Consider the following 18,789-nt stretch of genomic DNA (forward strand, 5'->3'; position numbering starts at 1 on the left):
CTAGTGCTCAAAGATGGTAGCAGGATGAGGCAAAATGATTTAACCTACTTGCCATATTTGCAATATATTTTCCTATTGTATTTGATTTCATGTGGGACTCTTCAAGAGGGTGCTTTAGAGATACTCAGTTCTCCCAGATTAGAAAATGTCTACATTTCGTTCCGAGTCATTTGTGCTGTTTCTTTATCTATAAGTATCATTAAAGTCTACCTGACTCAAAACAATGCCATCATACATACTGCCCTCTGAAAGTGGTGTGAATAAATAAATGCTCAACCTAGTTATGAAGTAATGATTTCAGTGTTTTTTCCTTGTTTCTCAGGAAGATTCTTGAAGTCAGCAAGCTCAGTGAATCTTAAACCAAGTTCCTTCTTGTATTGCCTTTTAGAATGCAATTATCCAGCAAGTATCATTAAAGATAACAGACTACATCAGCATAGCTACCACTGGCAGAGAACATGAACTTATTAGTGAAAAAGTAAAATCCATTTTAGCCTAATAAAACCATAGCCTTTGAAGACGATTCAACTCAAGATTGTAATGTGCAAGATCCTTCTAGTTGTTCATGTTATCATGGGGAACTAGCAAATACCTAAGGCATCTGTGAAAAATTAAAGGGCAGCCATTCCTAACCATCTTCAAAACTGTATTGAATACTAGTTGTATATCGTAATCTTTTAGGGGATACCTGTTTGCCACTGTAGATGAGAGCTCACCTGTATCCTATCTGCTGTTCTGGTACTTGTCCAGCTCTGTGACCTCTTCAACATCTAAAGATGACATGTGAGGCAGCCTGATTATACCTCATGAGATATTTTTACTGTTCTATCATTTTTGTGGGACATTTTACACAAGGTTAAAGAGACTGAGCTAGTAGGAATAGTACAGTATGTGCATTGATGAGGAAGGATGGGACAAAACACAAACTTGATAAAAAGGGAGAGAAAAGGAAACAATCACTTCAAAGATGGCTATTGCCCACAACTATTACACAACAGTAAACATGCAAGAACCATGATCTTTAAGTTACTTAATTTATTAATTTCCATAATTTCTGAGGGCAGGTTTCACCTGTGTAAGCAGTATCTTATTCATGGTTTTTAATCTTTCTTTCTTTCTTTACTTGTAGGCCTTATCAATGTCTGGATTATTCTGCTGGAAGAATTAACAACTGCCATATCCAACTGTCCCCGTCAGCATCAGCCTCCTACTTTGGATCTGCTCTTTGAGTTGCTGAGGGATGTTGCCAAGACACCTGGTAATGAAAGGGCTTGATAAAATGTGAGCTAGTGGAGTCCTAGACAAACCTCATAGACTCCTAAGCCATTTCTGTAAAGTGTGTTACTTGTGTTAAAGCTGCACAGAGATATTCTCTACTAGAAAGGGATTTTCTCAGAGCTGGTAAATTGTTCCAGTCAGTCCATCATTCTGTTGACAAAAGGCATCTTGTAAGAGCATATCGAGCATATGCTTAAATTCATTGCACAATAAAGAGGTGTGGTACTCTATCAATGTCCTAGCCACAGAAAAAGGTTGCTTTGTGTCTAGGAAGTGGAAAGAGAAAATTACATAAACCTGCAGATCTGCTGGGAAAGACTGCAGGTAAACAGTTGGCTGAATGTACCTCATAACTACATCCAAAACATTTTGCCACTCTCATCCCACAAAAAAGTTTCAGAACCTCTTTCCTTCAGCATTACTTCAAGCTTTAGCTTGGAACAAGTTAGCAATTTTACTGAGCATGTAGGCTTTGTAAGCAAGTGTATACAACCATTATTGTGTTTATTTTAAGGACCAGGATTTGGCATTTATGCAGTTGTACATCTTCTTCTTCCCACGATGTCTCTTTGGCTCCATCGCAGCCATGGCGACCATTCTTACTGGGATGTGGCATCTTCTAATTTCAAGCATGCCATTGGCCTTTCCAGTGAACTTGTAGTGGAGCACATTCAGAATTTCATACACTCAGGTATGTCATTGTAGTGTCACGTCTACTGTCATCACTGACATGTTATTGAATAGCTACTTCATTGCTTTTTTGGTTGCTCAAGCATAAAATTGGAGGAGAGTTAAAAATTTCTGATTGGGTTTTTTTTTTTCTTTGTAGGGTTCAGAGTTATGGGGGAAAAAAATTGTAAGACACTTATGGAAGTTATTTAGACCAGGCTCCTTCTCAAAACAGGACTATCTTCAAAATTAAAAGATCATCATCTTTAGTATACTTCCCAAAAGAAGATACAAAGTTTTTGATCATAAGGAACTGGAATATCAGAAACAGGATCTAAGATAATTTCTCCTGTACCAGTTCAGTCCAGACATGTTATACTGTTAACTTAAAAAGGATTGTTCTTATTTCAGCTTGATATGATGCATGTTTCAATAGCTGCATAAATAGCATTTGGTTTTGCAAATTCCCTGAATAGCAAAGTAAGTGTAGGAAGACTGTTTATCTCTAATTATAATGAAAAGACAGTGATGCTAAAACCAGTCTGTGTTTTTTCCTTATAGATATTGGTTATGAAAATATGATCAATACTATGTTGAAAGATCTTTTCAAGTTGCTGGTAGCCTGTGTAGCAGAACCAACAGAAATTATTTCCAGAGTTGGCTGCTCCTGTATCAGGTAACCCAATCTGTTCACTCTTAGCATATTCAAAAAAGATGTCTATATCTTTGAAGAACTTGTGGACTGATAAGTTGGTTAACATCTCAAAAGAAGTCTACAATACATCTTAGCTCTTTTTAGTGGAATAATGAATTTTAGACTCATTAGCCTTTTCTTGCTGTTTTCAGTGTGCTTCAGAACCTGTGATTTCAGGCATTACTATATGTATGACCCTTAAGAAAAAGGGTCTTCTCCTGGCATTTACAGGTCTTTAGAGATAATTAGCACCTTTCACAGTCTTCAGGTTATTACAGTCATAATCAAAATAAGCACTGCATTTATACAGTTACATAGTGTATGGTTCCCGTGGCAAAATGTCTAAACTATAGTGTAATTACAAAAATAGGTCAGAGGAGATTGGATAACATTAGCTAGCTACTGAGTAAGCCTTTTGTTCTGTTTTCATAGAATGGTTTGGGTTGGAAGGGACATTAAATAGCACTTAGTTTCAACTCCCCTGCTATGGGCAGAGACACTTTCCACTAGACGAAGTTGCTCAAAACCCCATCCAGCTTGGCCTTGGGCACTTCCAAAGATGAGGATTTTCAACCTTCTTCTTTTATAAGTAGGAATTGTCTAGTTCCTTCTTGAACATGGCAACATGTTCCTGTGTCCTTGCAGATATGTCTTGGTGACAGCAGGGCCTGTTTTTACTGAAGAGATGTGGAGGCTTGCATGTTGTGCCTTGCAGGATGCATTCTCTGCCACTCTGGAGCCAGTAAAGGTAAAACTGCCATTTTGCTGTCAGTCAAAATGTAAACACACAGTGGATGCACTAACTTATGACAAATTAATTTGTCAATTCACAAGTAAACGTGTTGGATCAGCAATGGAGATTGAAATCGGTTTTTCTAAACATATACTGACAACACTAGTAGCTTACAGTTCACACTTATTTTAAATTGCCTTGCCAGTATGAAATCAGAAGAGTTCAATAGGTGAAAATTTTCCTTTTGATCCATTTCTTCCTCTGGACTTGCCAAAACTAGGTAGAAGACCTAGAAGATTGGGTAGAATGTTGCTTTGCTGTAGCTGCATGCTCCACATATACTAGTTTTCAATTCACTGTCTGTTTTGTAAACAAAAAATCCTGTGAAAACTTTGCAGACCAGCATCCATAAGAAGCTGCCTTTACATTGGATATATTAATTGCTAGATGGCAGGTGATCAGCTGGTGGGAATGGCAAATCACTGATTCTTGTATTTCACACAGCAGGCTGGACATGGCTACAGTCACTTGTTTAACACAAAATTAATTCTGATGTTGTGTCTCTCTATAGAACCTGTTGGGCTATTTCCACAGTGGTACTGAAAGCTTTAGTGGAGATGCCTGTGAAGTGAAGGTGGCGGCCCCCTCCCTCTCACCAAGTGCTGAAGCTGAGTACTGGAGAATCAGAGCCATGGCACAACAGGTACTGACACATGTTTCAGGGGAAGTCAGAAAACCTTTTAAATTTCAAGCATTTCTTTATGAAGTGTATTTTTTCCCCCATCTTCCTCACAAACCCTACCAGCAAAGACTTTCTCATCACCAGGCTAACATCAATTGCCTAATAGTAGTATTCGGAAAAAAAAAGAAAATAAAAAATCCCCAAAACCTCGAAACTGTTGGCCTGTAAATAGGAATTTGGAATGCCTAGGGTGGGAAAAAAATGCATGGATATCTAAAGAGGTCTGATAATGAGCCTACTGTGAAATGTAATTTTAAAAATTGCCAGGTTAGCATACATCAGTGGAAATGTTTCTGATAGAGGAAGGGAAACAGTAGTGTCACTGTGATTCCTCATCAAGAATCTCACAAAGATTTCTGAATACTCTGTTAAAGAATGATAAATTCAAAGGACAAAAATGGCACTAGAATAGAGATGGTGATATGAAAATAGGAAAGCAAGATTTGATTAACCCATCAAAGCTTTTTTCTCTGTAAATACTTAGGAATAGATTGCAAAGAAGAAAAAGGGTTACTGGGAACTAGAGGCTAATTTAACAAGTGATTCATTGACTCCTAATCAGAATCAGCAGAGCAAACTTGGAAACGACCTTCTTAGGGTCCTTTTGACTACAATGATTATTCATTCTGTGAAAGTGGTTATATGAAACAATTTCTTTGAAATACAGCAGATTGAACTTAATGACCTGCAGAGTACCATAAAACTGTAAATACCATATGAGAGTTTCAGCATGGGAAAGCAGATAGATTAAAACAGCCAGCAGAAGTTTGCTGTCAATTTCTGACTTGATAAATCATACTCTGATGTTGAAAATCTGAGACACACAGACCAGGATTGGTGATCACAAATATTGTGGTAGTGGCAGACATTGTTTGAATAGAAAATGTGCTTTAAATTAAGTTTTAAAGATGTAGAACTCAGGAAAGCAGGGAATGTAACATTAATACTTTTCTTGTTGACACTAAGAGTGGCACTCCCTGAGTCCTCCTCAGTGAGAATTTGCCACAACTATGAAGCTACAAAACAAAGCAAAAGCAACTGAGAGCTGTTTCCCTATTTCCCACTGAACTGATTTTGGTTGGGATGGAGTTAATTTTCTTCCTAGTAGTTGGTACAGTGCTGTGGAACTTAGTATGAGAATAATGTTGATAACACACTGATGTTCTTGTTGTTGCTGAGTAGCGAATAGTCCAGGACCATTCAGTTTTCCATCCTCCGCCAGTAAGGAGGTGCATGAGAAGCCTGGGGGGGAGCATGGCCAGGACAGCTGATGGAGACTGGCCAGAGGGATATCCCATACCACAGAGTGTCATGCTCAGTATGTAAATGAGGGGAGTTGTCTGGCAGGGGCTGATCAGGAACAGGCTGGGCATCATCAGTCTTTGGGTGAAGAGCAACTGTACTGTGCAAGTATATCTCTCTCTCTCTCTCTTATTTTTTTGTTTTCTCACTTTTTGTGGTGGTGGTTGATATTACTATATTTTTTTTGAATTATTAAACCATTCTTATATCAACTCATGGGGTTTATCTTTTTTTTCCCTGATTGCCTTCCCCTCCCCATCCTTGAGAGGGATGGGGTTGTGGGGTCTGGTAAGTTCGTGACTGCTTGGTATTTAGTTTTGTCTTTGGTTAAACCACAACACACCCCTAAATGATTGCATATTAGGTGTCTGTTGTATCTTCATGGCTGAAAATAATCCTTCCGACAACCAACCTTTCTAGGTGCAACTGGCTAACTGTGCAAACAGGTCCTTGTCTCACTGTACGTGATACTTTCAGACAGAAGCATACAGACAGCAGAAAGCTTGGTTTGGCATTTAGGGTTATGCCTTATACAGGTTCAAAGGAAAATACGTCTGTCCTTTCCCCTGCACCCCACTTGATGTCTGGAGGTAGCCCACTGCTGTTTTACCAAAGTAGCATACTCCACGAAAGCTCTGCCTGGGGAGATACCTTGCATTCTCTCTACCACTGTAAAATAATTCAGTATGACAAATATTTCACACTGCAGGGAATCCTATTCCCAGCCCTTCCTCCCCTGGACCCACTGCAAGTGCTAAACCGATTGTTTTATTTAACTTGTTGTTTTCTAGGTCTTCATGCTGGAGACTCAGTGCTCCCCCAAAACCCCTAGCAACAAGGAAGGGTTTGAACACGCCCAGTCGTGTGTGCTCATCATTGACCTGCCACCAGATAAGAAACCAAATGGGCATAACCAGAAAAGGTAAAATATCTTCCAAGGAAGACACTGTGTCACTAAAAGCAAGATAAAAATAGTGCTGGACAGGAAGAGATGTGAACTGAGCCTGGTAAATCATACCTCTCCATAGGGCTCATCAACAGAAACAAATACACCAATCAAATTAGGTTTTGTGACACTGTTGTGTTTTTAGTCATACCTAGAAAATGCAATGTCTGCATCACCGAGGGTCTTTTTAATTCAAAATTACTTGGTTAAGAAGGTAGAAAAAGGTGGATAAACTGGGGCATTATAAACTGAAGGAACCACATCCAAAACTGCAAAAACTCTCAAAATTGAGCTATGGAGCGTTGTTTTTGCTTGGCACATTATTTTTGTGGAAGTTGTTCCGTTATGTTACCGCCTGAAAAACTCATCTATTTACACTACAGTCTGATCCTGTGAAAGAACATTTCCTCTTGCTTGCACTTGATTGTTTAAACAACTACTGTACCATCATTTGGGCCAAGAATCAGAATTCTGCATTCAGGGTTTGTGTTTGTATTGCAAGGTATGCAATGGCATGAAATTGTCTTTTACGAGATACCAAACATGGTTTTATACCATTCAAATCTAAACTATTGCTTGCAACAAGGAGCCAGAATGTGATGGTCCGTCTTTGGATGGGCAGGAAGAAAGACCATGCAAGATGTCTGTATTCTTACACTGCTGTATAGAAGTTTTCCCCCCAGGAGCAGGTGCTGTTGCCTCACCATCAGAGAGCAGGGCCCTGCACTGAGACAAAGAAAGCTTGAGATCACAGGTTAAACTGCTCCTTTATAGGGGAAAATATCTGCTTTATCCAAAGGCTAGCAGGTCATTCTCCTTGTTACTATGAATGCAAAGCAAAAGACTGGAATATTCACATCTCACAGCACATAAGACCATGCAACCTAACATGCTGTGTTTGTAAGGGTAGCAAGGATCTTGGTTGTCTAAACAAATAAATAAAGCTTGCAATTAATACAAACTCTGAATGCTCTCACACTGTGCTTTGTCCAACCAACTGCTAAAGGTGTATATGCCCATACCCAAGTGTTATCCCAGCAATGCTCATTTTTTCACTGAAACACAGCTCAAAAGTTGACTGTGCCACGGTTTTCATATTATTTGCTACAGCAGTGCAGTAATATGGCAATCATGCATGATAGTAAATGTGGCCTTTCCGAAGTTTTACTTTAACCTTAGCAGGGTTTCACTTCTCCCTTTTGGTTTTGTTTCCTTAATGCTGCATCGTTTCACAGGAAGCTGGGGTAAGGGAGCTTTTCTTCTTCCTAAAAAGTAATCATATATTTCAGTTTGAAACTTTGGGCAGAATAAGAAAATACTATCCTTAACCAGCTTTGACACTGTGCTTTCACCTGTAGTTCTCCACCAGTTTCTTTTGGGATTGAGCAGTACTTTACACTGTCCTTGTAAATTGCTTTTTTGGCTATTACAAGGAAAGCAGATCTGCTTCATTCCTGACCCTGCTTTTGGAACAGGATTTGTTGCTTGAAATCACCGCAAGCTCTCATTTAACTTTGTATATGCTCTTAAGAGCTTTTCTGAGTCAGCGCCTGTAATGATTTTTACAGCAGAAAACTACTTCCCCATAAAGAGCTCAACTGTATGTGCTAGTCATCAACATTTTATCACTGTCAAATAATAAGACTACTAAATTTTACTGATGTGTCAGCACTGACTGACAGCTGTGCCATGGTAGGCAAACTGACACAGAGAATGTCAAACAAAGGAACAAAGAATAGTTTTCCCTGAACTTTGTTTTAAATGTAGTATTCTCAAATTTGGGTCTTGATAGGATTTCTCAAAAAAAATTAATATTTGGCTTTTTGTGTTGGTATTCCCAAACACTTCTGAAAGTTGTTTAATGAAAGCGTAATAATTTTTGCAGTTCAGTCTACAACTGAACCTCTCACGTTTTGTGAAGATTTGCTTTGACTCAGACCTAAAACTTCAGTATTGCAAGCAAACTGAAAATCTCTTCCTTACTTGATAGCTGTGCTAATTAAAACTTGACCCATCACATCAAAGTATTATTATGTGCATCAGCTCCATTTAAAACATTGCCCTTACATAAAGACCTTTTAAAAAGACCTTAAGATATATTAAATTAAGATATATATTGTATTATATATATTATATATATCAAGATATATTATAAATGTATCGATTTATTATTTGAACTCCATGAGGTACCAAACAACAGGGCTGTTTTCTTCCAAGCCTTCCTTGCCTGTAAGCCTCTCAGTGCAATTTAGTGGTGAAAGACCTGAAAACTTTGGCTGGAGGCATTTGCCATTCCTGTGTCCCCTGTGAAAATCAAAAATCAACTCCCAGCATCCCTCTAACAGGAGCACAGCTAAGAATCACCCAGTATCATTTGTGAAGAACAGGGTTAGGAATAGATATTTCCATGCTAGGCTCTCAGTGTTCAAATTGAAGTCTTAGGAGCAAGCAGTGAAATGTGCCTTCAGCCAGACTTCAGCTTCTTTGCATGCTGCATTGCACTGCTGATGTTTCTGTACATGTTTCTTTATTGGTTGGATAACTCTTCATGGTTTATTTTTAAGAAGTACTCCTGGGCATTAGTGGAAAGGGAAATCAAGTAGCAAACTAGTTTTGGCCTCAATTTGTCATGGCAAAATAAAGGTTGTCTGACCTTTGGTGGAGGAATAATTTGTGTGTTAATAAATTCCTCAGTTATAGCAGACTGAAATATCTGACTTTTATTCCTAGTACAAGCACAATGCACCATTTTAATATGCTATGATTTTTTCCTTCCCATGCTTGGTTTACCAAGTATTCCATTCAGGACGATAGTGGTGAGCTTGCTGTCCCACCAAGTACTGCTCCAGAATTTATATGACATCTTACTGGAAGAATTTGTGAAAGGCCCTTCTAACTTGGAGGAGAAAATGGCAATACAAGTACCAGAAAACAAATTGGCTGGTTTTCTCAGGTACATCTCCATGCAAAACCTAGCAGTCATCTTTGACTTACTCCTGGACTCCTACAGAACAGCCAGAGAGTTTGACACCAGACCTGGGCTGAAGTGTTTGTTGAAGAAAGTGTCTGGCATTAGTGGAGCTGCCAACTTGTATCGCCAATCAGCAATGAGCTTCAATATCTACTTCCATGCCTTGGTTTGTGCAATCCTGACAAACCAGGAGAACATCACTGCAGAGCAAGTGAAAAAGATCCTCTTTGAAGATGATGAGAGAAGCACAGACTCATCACAGCAGTGCTCTTCAGAAGACGAGGACATTTTTGAAGAAACTGCCCAGGTCAGTCCCCCGCGAGGGAAGGAGAAGAGGCAGTGGAGGGCTCGAATCCCATCTTTGAGCGTCCAGCCTGTCAGCAATGCAGACTGGGGATGGCTGATCAAACGGCTTCACAAGCTCTGCATGGAACTGTGCAACAACTACATCCAAATGCATCTGGACCTGGAGAATAATGTAGAGGAGCCTCCAGTGTTCAAAGGTGACTCTTTTTTCATTTTACCATCTTTTCACTCAGAAACCTCCACCCCATCAACTGGAGGGCTATCTGGAAAGGACACACCATCAGAAGATGACCGAAGTCAAATCAGGGACCAACTGGGAGACAGCTTGACACCTCGAGGAGGGAGTGGAGAAATATTGCTGCTACCCCCACCCCTGAGTCCTAAACCAGAGAAAAAAGAGCAAACCAAGAAAAAAGAATGGTGGGAGAGTGCTGGCAACAAAATCTACACCATAGCCACTGACAAAACCATCTCCAAGTTTATGACAGAATACAAGAAGAGGAAGCAGCAACAGGCCATGACATCCTTCACCAAAGAGGTCAAAGTGGAAAAGAAAGGGGAACTCCTGGGTTCAAGAGGACCAGACTCACCTGTACTCCAACGGCCACAACATCTTCTAGATCAAGGTCAGATGAGGCATTCATTCAGTGCTGGTCCAGAGATCCTGAGACAAGAGAAGAGACCCCGTTCAGGGTCCACAGTCAGCTCCCTGAATATATCTATTAGAGATGCAGAGGCCCAGATACAGGTAGGACATTCTTGTAGAAAGCTAATAATAATAACAATAAATAAAAAGATACCTATTTTTTTATATATTATTATAATATTTTTGTTAAATATTGTATTATATAATGAAGTCCTAATGATGAAGAGTGAATCAGGAGCTGGAATTAATAAAAGTCTGATTCTGTCCTATTAAAAGAAAGTCTTCAGGGAAGTGTCATCAGGCATGTACTAGTTCAGCTTTCAAGAGTGTTTCTATGATTGGGGCCAAAGCTGCCCTTAATCCTGAGAACTGACAGCCTACAGCAAACTCATTACTTACTGCTGTGGGTTGTAGCCCACTGAAGGCTTTTGCCATGCTGCTTGTCACATTGGTTTTGTACTTAAGAATGTTTTTTTTCATTAATTCCAGAGAAAAATAGTGGTTCTTCTGCTAAACAGCTTGCTGTTTGCATGTCCAAGTGCACAAATCAGTGAAAGCATCAAACTTGACAGATTTTTGTTCACTATGGGACAAAAAAAAGGAAAGGGTAAGCATGATGCCTGCAATACAAAGTCAAATAATGACTTAGTACTACTGAATGTGGTTTAGGAAGTCACAGTGAACATTAAATGAATATGCTGGCATTACTCAGTCTGCTTCATGAGGCTGCAACCACCAGATGCATTATTTTCTCTCTCAACCAATGGGCTCATCTATTTAGAAAGGTCTTCTAAAGAGGTTTTTTTAAATCAAATTTCTTCATAGGCATGGACCAACATGGTGCTGACAGTTCTCAACCAGATTCAGGCTCTGCCAGACCAAACTTTCACAGCCCTGCAACCAGCAGTGTTTCCCTGTATCAGCCAACTGACTTGCCACGTGACAGATATCCGTGTCCGCCAGGCAGTGCGTGAATGGCTGGGAAGAGTGGGCCGAGTTTACGATATCATCATTTAAACCAAGCTGTGCTCTGTTGCAAAGGGCAGAAGACATTCAAGGTATACAGCAAAGAAGTACTTGGGGTTCATCAATTGCCTATTTGTTGGTGATAAATTGTCAATTTATATTGTCTATCCACCTGAGATTGTGTGTCCCTCACTCACACTAGCAAAGGAGGCAAAGCATGAGTCTGTTTAGAGGATCTGGCATGGGCCCAGAACCTGTCCATAAATCAGGCTCCTACCAGAAGAGATGATACATTTCATGGGCATCATTTAAATTCAAATTTTCAGCAGTGGGAGCCGCCAGAAACTGCAGCAGAACTTCCGCACTTGAAATTAGCTGTGAGTGCAACTGTCATGTGGATGTCAAACCAGGTCAGTAAATCTATTTAACTTAGAAAATAAATAAGTAAATACAAGTCAGTGAAAAGGTGGGGCTATAGGACAAGTAAGAAGGTGACATTTTTTAGGTTAACATCTTCCCTTCAAAAATTGGCATGCGAGAGGATAGCCAACTAAAGATTATTGTAGTAACTAAATGTGTCACTCATTAGAAATTTATTTTGCTCCAAGAAGAGTCTCTGAAGTCACATTTGGAGTAGCTAAAGAATCCCAGGTCTAAAATGAGTGAACCAAGTAGAGACTATTGATCCTTTCATTGCTCTTACGGAGTATTGCTCAAAGAGAAATGGCGCTGTCAAACTGCCCTCTCTGCAACACCATCCTGGCTGCCTCTTCACCTGTGTCTACAGCTGAGCATTTTGCCACATGTCTAATTCCCTCTAAGGGCAAAAGGGAAGTTTGTTTTGCTCTTTCCTGTGAAGCTGTGGGGAAGACACACCACAGCAAATACCAGCATGTGCTAGTGTCCAGTATTCTTCTAAGCAGAGTAGAGGTACAGTGTTCCAGTTTAAGCGTCACTGCAGCTGTCATTCTACTGGAAATTTATGTTTGTTTATATAGAGCTGCTGTAGCCAGGAACACCCTTATCACCTTTGTTAAATGTAGCCTATCACTCAGAGCTGAAGCAAGATGGAAAATAGTATGAAAGGGAGGTATATTTCCTGTTTCTCTTTAATTTCTTGTCTGCTGCTGTAAATAGAAAAGGACAGATCCTCATGGAAGTACATTCCCCCTCCATGTAGCACTCCTACTGGGACTATTGCAATGTGCTGTTATTAAGAGGGAGGAGAAGGGGGAGGATTGACTATTGTGTTGTCAAATGCATATGTGATGCTTTTCACACGATACAAAGCAAAGGGTAACCTTGCTGCACAAGTTGTGTCACAGCCCTTGGGACATTTCACCTCGTACTCCCATGCTATATCATTTGTTGATTTGTTGATAACTTGTTGAAAATTAGTTGATTTTAATTTTGGGTGACCCCTAAATGCTGTTCTCCCAAGGCTTTTAATATGTGCATGCCAACTAAATATACAGCTTTAGTCCCTGCTCCAAAGCATCCTAAAAATGCCATCTCTTTATATAAGGCCTGGATTTTGCACAACTAACTACTTTTAGCTCTTAAACCTGGAAAAACAGGGAGCCAAGAGGCTCCACTGAACAGCCATCTCCCATGCTGTTTTGTTTACAAAGAGCCTGACACTATCTTCCTGCTTTTTCCCTCCATTGCCTGCTTCCCATTTGTCACATGCTAGTCTTGTGCAGGGAGTATTTGTCCCGTAACTTTCTGTAGTGCCACTCATGCTGTTTCCCTTTCTTTAAAACGTTCCCTTTGCTAAATTCTTTAAAGGACATAAAAATTCTGTAAAAACAACTCTTTTCTACCACCTAAACTGATTTTTTGAATTACTAATTCAACAATGTTTTCAATTGTCAATTTTCCCCCAACAGGGGGACAGGTTAGATTAGGTTTTGGTATCTGGGAGAGTAGTAGCACAGTTTGATTTCTGTTGCCATGTTTTTCTTATACATCTTTAGATAGAGTAAAAGTGTGATTACATTTTTTCTTAAAGTTTTCATTTGGCATCTATACAGAACTGCTTTTAAAGCAGTACGTTAATTAGTCAACAACAGAAATCAGAATAATAAACTATGTTTAAAGCAGCCAACTCTGATGGTTTTCATTATAAATGCATTGAATGGATGCAGATCCTTGCTGTACTGATCTAAAACTAAAGTAAATTCCTAAATTATGCAGGGGAAATAAAATTGATAGCAGTACTAGTGAAATAATCAGAAGAGATCCTAGAATCTAGGAAATACCATGGTTGCATTGTGGTTGCAAAATCCTTCTGTAAATCATAGAAAAAGGTTTAGGAGTGACAATACCATTACCACCATCTCCCTCAAGCCCATGAGCACAGTATAACTTAGTGTTACCTAATTGGTCACCATCTTGATCTAAAATGTGATTTTATTTAATCTATTTACACTACAAATACCACAGTGGAAAATGAGGACAAATAAATTTGCTATGTCGCTGTCCGCCTGTTTTGAACTTTGTCCTTCAAATTATGCACTAAGTGCCCATTGTCACCCTCAGTGCCTCTGCTCATTAACACCCCTCCCTAAAAGGTCATAAGTAACTTTGAGTAATTCCAGAATGAGGGAAGAAGGAATATTTGAAGCAGCAGACATTACAGAGTGAAGTTCAGCATGTGCTGCTCTTCCTTTTCCTTGTGTGTATAAAATGCTAACCAGGTGAGGGGAGTGGTCTATGGCCACTTCAGTAACCATGAGATGTAGAAGCTGAAGCTTTCTAATGTACCTTCAAAACATAAACAAATAAAAACATATTAGTTGGTTCATCGGATTCTCAGCAATTTTTCTGCTAGTTTAGCTATAGACATTGGTAAGCCCCAAAGAAGTAGAATAATGAATGTGTGAAGTCACCATTTCATAGGTCCTGTGTGGCCTGTTTCATGGCTCATGACTGCCAGCATGATACCTTCAGACCTCATAAAGCAAGCTTTTAGCCCAAAGGAGAAATCTGTCAGAACAGTCCCAGGAAAAGGGGACTGGCACCAGCCTGTCCTAGGCCTCAGAAGAGGAATTCCCAACACTGCACATCCCACTTGTGTCCAGGTACATGTCCATGCTACAGTGGCTTTTCTGCTTTCTCCTTGTGAGTGCGGAAGCACCTCAGTCAGTAGCGGTAGCATCCTTGTATCCACATGTGTATTACATGGGATACACATGTATCGCATTCAAATCTTTACTGTTACCTCATGCATGGCAGCTTTACTCTTGAACCAAACATCCGAACCTTGAGCAAACCAGTCACTCTGCTTTACAGCCTTAGCTTGGTCTTTCTCTTTGCCTTGGTTAATGACAACATTCTTCTCTTTTCTTGCCCTTACTTTTTTGTCACATAACTTTCTATAAGAGTTGGGTTTGAATTTTTTTTACTGAACTGGCCAGTTGTCTTTAAAAATGATTGCCCAGTAAATTTTGCTCAGCTGAAATGCTCTAAAAAATAAGACGTGGTAGCTTGACATCCTTCTCAGGTACCAGAGCTGCACCTCTGCTGCCTTTGCCTAATTCACACTGCCTTCCTCAGGGCCACCGCAGCCAGCAGAGGCAAGGACATCTCATTTTAAAATCTTGCAGGCAGTTGCTAACAGAGAAAGTTGCTGCTGCCCAGCATCAACTACCTTTAAGCACATGAAATAGCTCATCACTGTGCAAATATTTAAAAACTTAAAAGCATTCATCAGGAAAGCAGTCCTTTTCCTACAGAACAGGTGCAAGGTTTGATCCCAACTTACATGGTCTCAGGTCAGTGCATATGTTTGCACTTCATTCTGCACTGTGAACATATGCAGTCATATGAGATGATTGACATGTTATGTACAGATAGCTGTAGCTCCAAACACTGCCATATTCTGTGCATTCAGCATATTTTCAGAGAGCTATCCCCATTAGTAATATGTTTATCTGCTGTGTTATGTATTTGTGTCACACCAGCAGTGGTTAACAGTTATTCTGGTACCTTTTCTGAGCATTCAGGAGCCATTGAATTAACACCACTATCTCTTGGTTAACATGCCTTTATGATGTTAAAAAACAGTTTTAATACTTTCCTAGGGATAAACACTCATTTGGGAATAACTGACTTAATTTACCATATAGAAAGAATTATTGGAAAAAGATTTACACAGACCTGGGCAATACCTTCCTTGTACCACTCCCAGCACAGGCAACACAGCTTTTGCCTCATCACAGATGAAAAATTTACATCCTCTGCACTGTAGCTTGCACATGTCAAGGTCAAGCACAGTTTACACCTATGACTTGTAAGGTGCTTTCCCTTTCAGTTTGAGCTTCCATTTTTGTTTAAAACTTCTTTATGTAAAATTCACTGACAAATCCTCACTCACCAAAGATAAAATCCCCACCTCTAAGTACCATGTGCAACCTTCACCTGTACTTTATATAGCAGCATCTCGGTGTTGGTATCAGCGCTGCAGAGCCCAGCACAGCATGAAATTGAGCAGCAAACAGGTTAGAAAGTAGAGTCCAGCTCCATGTGCTGCCTGCACTTTGTACCTTTCTTCACAGCTTGGGCCCACACTCAAAGTGCTAAGCTGTTAAAATCAGTGGAAGCTAAATAGCTAGGGATGGATCTTTAATACTCAGGACTCAGTCCTTGAATCCTTCAATCCCTACATCATACGGGCCCACGAGTTCTCAGGAAAGGGGGAGTCCTGTTAAGTTCTTTGTATCACCCTCTCTGCTGCTGTCCTCCATACACCTCCTGCTTGAAAAATCCATGGGAACCAGCACACAGTCTCACAGTCCTGTACTGCAAAACTAGAACCCTCACTTTTGCAGAGATCCAGCAAGCCAAAGCGATTTATTTTTTACCTAGCTTGTCTGTATAGAAGCTGTTGAGAAATTGTGCATGTGGTTTGGCTATTGTCACCTTCAGCAGTCCTTTCTAGAAATGCCATTTCTCAGTGCTAAATTGTTTTTAATTCACGAGAAAAGTGAAGTGCTTCCCCTTTTTTCACCCCACTTTTATACTACAACATGTCTAAGTAGTTTAAGCAGGCTATTTATTCATTATTCCAGGCACAGTAATTATGGGAAGACCTTTGTAGAGGGCTCATCATGGTTTATGACATGAAATAGGTTTTTTTCAGTTGCTGATCATTCCACAATTGTTAAAGAAGTAAGATTATACCTTCAATTTACCAAAAGAAGTTTCTCTTCTTTTAGTGTAAAGGACCAATTTACCATTGCAAAGAAGCACAAATGTTGGATTTTATGCAATTTAGATAAAAGCATGTGGCAGCTAGCGATCCCTCTTCACTGAGCCTCCCTAACTTGAGCGGAGTTTCTATAGGGGTATCACCAAAGGGTCTCAGCAGCCCTCACCAGCAACATGCCTAGGACTCCAGAAGTTGTACAACTGCAAGGAAGAAGTAACTTCCACTAATTCCCCTCAGAACACATACTTTATATGTGACACTAAACAGTTTTGGCCACATATGCAGTGCTGGCTTTTTTAAAAAGGAAAAATGAAAACACATATGGCCTAAAGTGTGCATCAGTCTTTTCACTTAGTGCTCAGAGGTCTCCAAGCTGAAAACTAAAAGCAGAGGGAAGAAGAAATGCCCTAATTCTGTGGATATTAGTGGAGCTATGCTGTATGATCCTGGATTAATGCAATAATGAGCTCGCCTGTGGAACCAGATCCCTCAAATTCCAATTTTTGGCAAAATCACAAGTTGAGGTTTGCATAGTCTACACTGCCACATTGAGTCAGGGAGCTGAGTTTATGGGGTGCATTTTTGGTTAAGAAACATGGCAACAGGATCTATTCAATCCTTTTACCCCAGCATCTCACTTTTCCAAAGGTAGTTTATGTACTTTGATAAATTTTGTCTGCCTCCCATGGAGCATCAGGGCCCTGTTTCCTGTCCATGCATTTGGTCCATCTGGGCTGTGGTGAAGTGCCACACTTCCACAAGCAGCAAGCTGCAGCAAGAGAGCGGAGCTGGCACACAGGCACAGGTACACAGGCTCAAGCAAGGGACAAATATCTCCTCCACAATCAGGCTGTGACCCCGGAGCCCCCCAGTCTGTGGAGGAAGAGGGGACTCAATAGCAAAGGGAGAACAGCCAGGAAGGGCAGAGCATGGTGGTGACAGAGCCCTGTGTGCACGCTGTTTGCAAGAGCAGGTGGGAGCAAGAGATTGAAGGTATGCAATGACAGCAGCTAGAACCTTCTTTCAGTTCCCCCCACTTCCTCTTCTCTGCCTCTTTTCCCCCTCCCCCTGCTTTTGTCATTTTTGTGAGACTGCAAGCATACTTCCATGGGCCCTTCAACCAGAACTGAAAGCAAGCCAAAGGGAGTGGACGCTCTATTTCGCCAAAGATCTCTTTTCTGTTTGAAAATTAAAAATAAATAAATAAATAAATAAAATTTTATTTCCATTATGATGGCTGCCAGAGGAAGCATTTTACCACAAAACACAATTCCCAGGACTTAATCTCTCTAGCTGTATATTCAGGAGGATCCAATAGTACTTCTTAAGAGAGACTATGAATTACCTTGTCAAACAAGTGCTTACATTGGGTTTACCTTCTGCTGAGTTCATACCTATCTGCAATTCCTTGGTCTCATCCATGTTTCCTCCCTCTACCTTTCTACTCTTCTTTAGAAGAACACTTCCCCATGTCCACCACGTCCTGTTGTGCTGCTAGCTTTGTATGGTCCTTGGGTGTCCAGTGGTTGGGCAGTCACTGTCAGCTGGCTTGCAAATTGTATTTTGTGTATATTTTATTCTGACTGAATTCTGAAATGGAAATATTTTAAAACAAAAAGTATAAACTATTTATGTTGCTTGTGTTGTAGAATAAAGATGCAAATGCAAAATAAATTATGCTTTGGTTTTGTCTAATGAAAGTTATTGCACAGTTCCTGATAAAGCAAAGGAACAGAGAAGAAAAAGGGCCTGAAATACTTGGTGTGTACTAGCAGGAGCTGCAGTTTTCATGGATGACCTTGGGAATTTAGTCACTCTGAACTGCTATGTGTTTTTGGTGGGAACTGAGATCTAAACACTGACAAATGACTCCTACAGCACTTCTAGCCAGAGTCTGGATTTGTGGGGTGTAGATGCCATGCAGAATTTTGATGCATCTAGTCAGGTGAAATATTTCTCCCTCCATTTAAATGAGGAGAATACTGTTGGCTCTGATTTCATTACAGGTGGGTTGCTCAGAGCTCTCATTCACAGCCAGACTTTTGTTTGGGTTTTTAAGCTGGGCATTCCCTGACCACAGTTTAGATAGCACTCATCAGGTGTTCCCAGTAAACAGGTGCATGGATGCTGCAGTGTTTCATTATGCTAAAATGAGAGCTCAGCAAGGGCTCTCACCTTACCTACATCACTCTTTTGATGAAAGTCAAACCAAAGATTGCTCCTATTGAAGAAAAATAATAAACACCTTATTTACAGCAGTCACCCCTGCTTCTGTATGCAGCCAAAATTTAGGTACTGAAGGAGAAAGGGTTTGCCAGTGTCCC

The 18,789-nt window shown here is 40.2% G+C and overlaps 1 protein-coding gene across 3 annotated transcripts in view; it reads left to right on the plus strand.

The window, feature by feature from the left end:
* Positions 1-18,139, plus strand: part of ARFGEF3 (ARFGEF family member 3) — an 86,500-nt gene extending 68,361 nt beyond the window's left edge. For all 3 annotated transcript variants that reach the window (XM_088053057.1, XM_088053056.1, XM_005518461.3), the window contains 8 exons: positions 1,130-1,258; positions 1,793-1,969; positions 2,509-2,623; positions 3,287-3,389; positions 3,946-4,077; positions 6,210-6,340; positions 9,159-10,389; positions 11,113-18,139. In XM_088053057.1, coding sequence (XP_087909183.1) covers positions 1,130-1,258; positions 1,793-1,969; positions 2,509-2,623; positions 3,287-3,389; positions 3,946-4,077; positions 6,210-6,340; positions 9,159-10,389; positions 11,113-11,304 — 2,210 coding nt within the window. In that variant the 3' untranslated portion in view covers positions 11,305-18,139. The remainder of the gene's footprint in view (positions 1-1,129; positions 1,259-1,792; positions 1,970-2,508; positions 2,624-3,286; positions 3,390-3,945; positions 4,078-6,209; positions 6,341-9,158; positions 10,390-11,112) is intronic.
* The last annotated feature ends 650 nt before the right edge of the window (positions 18,140-18,789 follow it).

This window comes from Pseudopodoces humilis, chromosome 3 (genome assembly GCF_049639895.1).
Source record: "Pseudopodoces humilis isolate 2021_Gansu_Grassland_sample_001 chromosome 3, ASM4963989v1, whole genome shotgun sequence".
In the NCBI taxonomy this organism is placed as follows: Eukaryota; Metazoa; Chordata; class Aves; order Passeriformes; family Paridae; genus Pseudopodoces; species Pseudopodoces humilis.